The 6,673-nt window shown below is 51.5% G+C and overlaps 1 protein-coding gene across 1 annotated transcript in view; it reads right to left on the bottom strand.

The window, feature by feature from the left end:
* The window catches only part of LOC125959136 (uncharacterized), a 22,422-nt gene extending 15,971 nt beyond the window's left edge, over nucleotides 1-6,451 (bottom strand). Inside the window, exon 1 of the mRNA XM_049691944.1 lies at nucleotides 5,716-6,451. Within this exon, the coding sequence (XP_049547901.1) occupies nucleotides 5,716-5,924 (209 nt within the window). The 5' untranslated portion in view covers nucleotides 5,925-6,451. The remainder of the gene's footprint in view (nucleotides 1-5,715) is intronic.
* Nucleotides 6,452-6,673: the final 222 nt, after the last annotated feature.

The following is a 6,673-nucleotide window of genomic DNA, read 5'->3' as shown; positions in this document are numbered from 1 at the left end:
TCGACTCTGTGGTTGACTCCTCACCACCTGAAAGCATCAGCTGACCAACAAACCATGTATTCACGGTGTATTTTCATTAATATCCGTCACGTCCTTGGTAGTTGCACCCGTTGAGCGTCCAACCAACCATCCGGCCACCGTAAACGATCATTCATCATCATCATCATCATGTAGGTGCGCAGGAGGCCATCTTGCAGCCGTCAACGACTGGCCATTGCCACACAATTGGGTTAAGTGTTTTTTCCCGTTGGTCGAATATCGGAGAATATCGGTCAAAAGGCAAAGATCCGCCTAGGATGGCGCCTACTACTTCAAAACACCCCGACCCCGCCGATACCCTCTACCGAAAAGCACGCCGGAACTACCAATCGCGGCACGACATTTCAGTGTCGATCATGGTACCGGAGGGGAAGGGGGAGGGGGGGAGGGACACTCGTCGTCTCAAGTGCCAAAGACACCAAAGCCTATGGTAGGTTACGGTCGGTCCTTAGAGACGAACACGTACTGCACAACTGAGTGCTTCTGCAGTCGGTGGCATTACGAGGATTTTGCCCGTAACTTGAAACCCCTCCCTTACCGTAGACACCCTTAGGTGGATGGGGCAGCGAGTCCCCTCTCGTGGTTCCACTCCAATGCCCCACAAAGACACCTCGTAGAGAGTGCAGATTAAAAATAGTATTTTGGGACCGGGGCGACTGCACGCTTCAAAACCAATCAACCCATCTCGGTGTTTTGTTGCAAGCGCAAGATGGTTTCTCTCTCTCTCTCTCTCTCTCTCTCTCTCTCCTTTTACTATCTTATTTTTATTTATGTTGTCCCACTCGCTCTCCGTTGGCTGGCCATTTTTCAAATCCCGCCGCACCGTTGGGCTAGGAAAAATGGACGACGAATTCGAGATTGAACAAGGAAGAGTGGGAAATACCGCTCGCTCGTTTCCTGCTGCAAAACACGATGCATCCGGCAGGCTTTTGAAGCCAACGAGACGTCACTACGCGGTTGCATGTGCCGGCTTTCCTCATGCCCGATCCCCATATTTTTTTTACCAACCTCACCAGCGTGAGGTTTACAGGATGGCGATGGCGGCGACGAAACATAGCGCGACCGACGAAAGCATTTGAATTGCTTCGTAATTTATGATGCACTAAAACGTGGCCGAAAGTATTCGGCGGCCACTCTCGCCTTTTCGCCCGTTCCTCGCTGCCGTCTAGCGGCTATTGTGGGCCCGCACAATCTCTCTTACTCCCAGGAAGTACAACCTCGCTTCGGTCGCTCTGCATGCGTCTTTAACTTCGCTTCTGCCAGACCCAGCGCCGCGATGCACACTATGTGATTTTTGAATGAAATTGCATCGGTCATCGGAGCGCGCTGAAAAACCGTTTGTGAGCTCGTATCTGTCGCAACGGCGATAAGTGGCCTACCACCGGTCTGTATTTTGCCAAGCGCTACATGAAAGATTCTCATCTGGGAAGTGTCTTTACCGTTCTGATACAGTGTGCGCGCGCGTAAGTGGTTTGCACTAAATGCAAAACACGCTCGAGGGACCGCCGCCATTAAGAGGCTATTCGTTCGGGGTTTATTTATTGAAAATTCACGCATCCTAGCATCGATGTGGATGTTGCGGTTTGCAACGATTGAGAGGAAGTGTGGCATTCTAGGAAATCTCTGAAGTGGACGCAAACCAAAAAGAACATTGTTCACTTTTGATGATGGCACATTAAAGAGTTGCACTTTGTGGTCCCGACGCAATGGTGGCATAATGTGCTGCTGCTAATGGATTACAAATAGGTCACTGGGGATTTTGGGGTGAGTGGCGCAAATTTAACGGATTTAATGTTTTGTTTTTACGATGATTTGTTTGAGTTTATTTATGATAAGTAGGACACTTTGTGGTATACTTTTTTGATATACAACACTGGGTTTGAGTTAGTTTCTCATACGCAGTAATAGGCAGCTTGGCAGGGTGGATCTCTCCGTGGAGTGAATCACAAAACCGCGTAACAATTTCCATGCTATGACATCAGCAAAGCCGGCGACGGGGCATCAAATTGCTTTCGATAGATGATGGACGGCAGACGCTCTAGGGGCTAGCGGTTCTGTTCTGCTGCCAAATGCCGACCACCACCGCACCCAGTAGTCCATTCCGGCCACGATCCAAGAATAATATCCCAACGTGGCGATCGTTTCGCTTTCGCGAGTTCAAGTTCACTTTAAGCGCTGAAGGAAATTCCTCTACCGCGTTTCCCATCGGGTTCCACATGGGCGGGCTGCAACCGGAGCCGCGAGGCAACTGCATACCACCACCACCACCACCACCACCACCACCACTACCAACCTAGCGCATGATACCAATCAATCCCTCCTTCCTTTGGCGCATGTTTGGACTATGACTAAGCCACGACGTCCTCCCGGCCGGTGGAGCAGAGTTGCGTTATAAATAGACACCGGCTTCTCCTTCTTCTTCGTCTCGGTGCGACTGCATCGCGAATTGGTTCCCCAGCGCCCCCCGGGCGAGAGTGTTGCTAATGAACGTACGCGCTGCTGTGCGGCTCCAGCGGCGAGGATCCTTTCAATCCATTAACTATAGCAGCACCCCTTCCTTCTCCTTCGCCTATGAAGATAGGAGCTCCAGCATACATGTCTCACACTTAACCGCCGTTGATCAGACGCGCTCTCGGTAACGGTTTCTGTGTAGTAAACCGGACCTTCACGAGCAGCGCGAACGCCTGACCCAGAACGTGGTCCGTTTGTTCCCGTTTGTCCGGGAAGGAAACGGCAACGGTGGGCTCCTTTTATGATCACCTTTGAAGGGAAGGTAGTGTAGCGGATCGATTGCGAGTATTGACTAGCGAACCGGTCTCCTTTGTCACTCCGGTTTTCGCTTTCGCTCCGGCCCTAGGATATCATTAACCTCAGGCGCGCACGCCAGCCATGATTGACGCTCCTGAGGACCCTGGTAATAGGCCCGCGGTATACGAACAGCAGCAGCAGCAGCAGCATCAGCAATGGCGTAGCTGCAGCTGCATTTCCTGGCGAAAGTTTACTTTCAAATTCGCTGACCTTTTGAACTATGCTGTGCGCACACGCCCTAATTGGTGGTTGATCTCCGGCTGCGTTGGCTAGAGACTATCCTGACCTGGGCAACAAAACTTCATGAACCTTCCGTTGCCCCAAACATGGTACGTATTAGTCGCCCAACAAAAGTCGCCGCGTGACCACCGACCACCAAAGGGCAGGCGTTCATGTTTGCATAGCGAGCGAGCCGAGTTTGCGGCCGGAGGGAGGGGCCATGTGGAGCAGAAGGGTGGCAACAAGCGGCACGGCACCGCAGAACAACACCGCGGCGATCACCTCGGCGTGCGGCGCGAACGATGAGAAACAGGTTCAATATTTAAACCATGACTCATGCCGCCCGGAATGGGAATGCACTTAATTCCTTCCACACGGTTCCGTCCACAATCCGTCCCGCACCGGGCTGCAGCGGGACCACCGAGTGAACCGGCAAGCGGGTGTAACTAATTTTGGGACGGGTATGCATGGGATGGAGGTAAGCGGGAGAGAAGCGAGAGAGAGAGAATCAAAATAAGAGCTACGAGCTACGGGTTCTTACTGGTGTGGGAGAATGGATTTTACGGTTACGGTTAGCGATGAGCGTTGCTGCAACTGCACCAAGCCGATGATCGGTTTATGGAGCAGTTGATGATGCTTCTGGTATACAATGTAATGCACAGTGTTTCTCGACAAGTTAATGGAAATGAAGCGTAGCTATTCTTCATCCTCAAGTAGCTTTTTTTGACTCAGAGGTCCCTTAAGAAAATTTTAGAGGAATTTGAGGTTCCGGTATGCTACTACTACGACTGATTTTAAAATTTCAATGTCTTAAAAAAATCGCATCGCATGTAGCGATATTTTGGAAGCAGTGTACAATCATGATCATTATCAAAATACCCAAACACTTCTTAGGCCAAGGCCAGGTGTTTCCCAAGGTTATGAAATGAAGTAGACGATACGATTTGTTTTACAAATAAAGCTCCCAACATTATGTCAGCGCCATAAGACCATCTCATACACCTTTACACAGTTACACCAACACCGTCCAACATGCCACCACAATTGACCGTGAACCGGTGGAATGAACCTGCCCATCGGTGTTTCCACAAGCACACAAACCATTTCTAACTTAACCTTGAAATCCTTGGCCACCATTTCCTTTGCTACTAGCCCCAAACCCTTCTCCTCCTGTGAATGACTCCGCAGAGGATCGCCTCGCGGCGCGCAATTCGCACGACAACACTTCCGAACGAGAAATTAAGAAATTTTAAAAATATCACTCCCGGCATATAACCCCTTCCCCGTCCGCCCGTCGGCCTGCTCGACAGTACACAACCCAAAACAACCACCCCTACCTACACTACCACCTCCACCAACCCTGGATCTGGCTAGAAAACCGTTGCTGATAGGGGAAACATCATCATGTCACCGTCGTCGGGAATGTTTTAGTCTCTAGAAGTCACGACCACGCGAACGAAGGAGAAACTTACGTTCCGATCGTTGATACGTTGGTGCGTTGGTGCGCACATCTCGTAAAAGGGCCACCAAGCAGGAGCCGACCAGAGGATGCGTCCCTATTTTACAGGTCAGATCTAACCGGTCCGCGATCCGATGGTCCAAATCCGGAAACGGGTTCCCTAGCCATGATAAAGTCGGCCATCGGCATTGCGCGGGGTTTTTTTTTGCGTCTCAGGAAAGGAGACCACCATCAGCGGTGCCATCAGGGGTAGCAATCAGCACAGCAAGTGCTGTGTTCATCCAGCTCGTTGATGATGATTCTACTTCCCCATAGACCGGGACCCATCGCGACGCGCAGATGATGGAAGATGCAGGCGGCACTACGGAACGCTATTAGACATCGGCGTTTGACCATGACGTGTTAGCGCCGGAACTGTAAGCGTTTGAAACTCTGAGAGCTGCGGGTCGACAAGCGGCGCCACACGACCGCCATTCACACAATATGGTCGATGACGTTGGTGACCTTTTTTTTTTAAATGCCGATAGATTTCGCCAACCCGTCGCCACCAGTGTAGTGTCTCCGTAAATGGAGCTGTCAATGTTACCCACGGCAAAGCGGTGGCGTCACCCATCAATTGTACCTCACCGGTGATGATGGCGGCTTTTGAAGCACACGTTACAGCCGGACCATCCGGTCGGAAGCGGTTCTTAGTGGGCAAAGGTGTTCGCCGGACCGTGCGAGCGTACGCTTTTTCCGGAGATGCTCTGGCATCTTATGCATGAAGATGGATTGAAACAAAAGGAGGAAGAACCGTTGTGAATGTTGGCAGAAATTCTAACAGCATCACATCCGAGGAGAACTATTTTATGATGTTCTCATCGCCTTCGACCATCGTCTACGAACTACGTTGACAAAAAAACAAACAAACGAAAAAAAACAGATGGCCCCGTCTCAGGTTCACTGTTATGTAAACAAATGTGATCGTGCGTTGAATGTCACCCTTGGACGGAGGAAGTGGCTTGGATTTTATGCGCACTGAATCACTCAAGCCATCATCACATATTGCGAACCCATCAACCATGGCGCTGTCCTCAAAAAACAATCTCCATATTTGGTGCTCGGCATAGCCCCGAGAGTATCTACCGCTCCTTCCCAATAACACCGGTTAGCTCATCACGAAGGACTACTCTCCACTTCGTTGAACTCACTTTGTGTCAGCATTGAAAGCGTTAAATCCTCTGTCCTCCTTCACGCGGTACGCTGGATAGGTTTGCAGCATTTCGTTGGCCTTGTCGTTGTACGAACCAAGCAGTTCCCGGTACTTCGAGTAGACATGCCGCTTAAACTGGGGTGTCGTTGGAATGGCCGGTGCCACACCGGGACCCCCTTTACTCGTTATCGTCGTCATGGCCGCCATAATCGAGCCTTTGCCACTGACGCACCAGTGATCATCCACAAAGCGCGCAGCTTTAGACACTTTGAAGGAGAATCACTTGTACTTGCACTGCTGGACCGACTGCAGTTATAAATCCACCAGCACCTTATAGGGAGCCTCTAGAGTTCACACACCGTACACGCCGACGCCTACGTTGACGTCCGGGCGCAATCCTGACGTAGTCGGCTGAGAAAGGACTATACCGATGACGTGCAGACTGTGGTCCAACCGTGTTAATTATCCATCCATCGTCGACCGAACCAAGCCGTGATGAGTTTATAAGTTCTCCTCGTGTGCGTCACACTCGCTTCGTTCCCGCGTGTACTGCGCTTGGGGTAAGGTGTACTTTCGCTAAGACCACAGCGAAAATCGCACTTCACAACCGAACCGACAGGCAGCAGACCGACGATGCACACAAAACGAGCAAAAACCAAACGGAACTCGTGGTGTGTCGTAGCCGCCGTCACCGTCGCGCCGCGTCGTGGCTAGTTTGTTTTGCGTCCGTGATGGGTGGCTTAAGCCGGACAACTGAACCAGCGGCACGGCAATTGCGTCCCGGGCAGCGTTTAAAAGCCCTCGGAGTACACTGTCCACTACTGGTGGGCTCGCTGGCTGCTGCAGCATATTGGCGCGAGAGACAGAGAGAGAGAGAGAGTGATAGAGGGGGGGGGGGGGGGAGCGGTCCGCTGTTTGTTCGGGGCGGTGGCCCCCTGAGGCTGGGCGAGCCTGCG

The sequence above is a fragment of the Anopheles darlingi genome, chromosome 2, assembly GCF_943734745.1.
Source record: "Anopheles darlingi chromosome 2, idAnoDarlMG_H_01, whole genome shotgun sequence".
In the NCBI taxonomy this organism is placed as follows: Eukaryota; Metazoa; Arthropoda; class Insecta; order Diptera; family Culicidae; genus Anopheles; species Anopheles darlingi.
The sequence above is the reverse complement of the archived record's forward strand: the minus strand, read 5'-3'. Positions and strand labels throughout refer to the sequence as shown.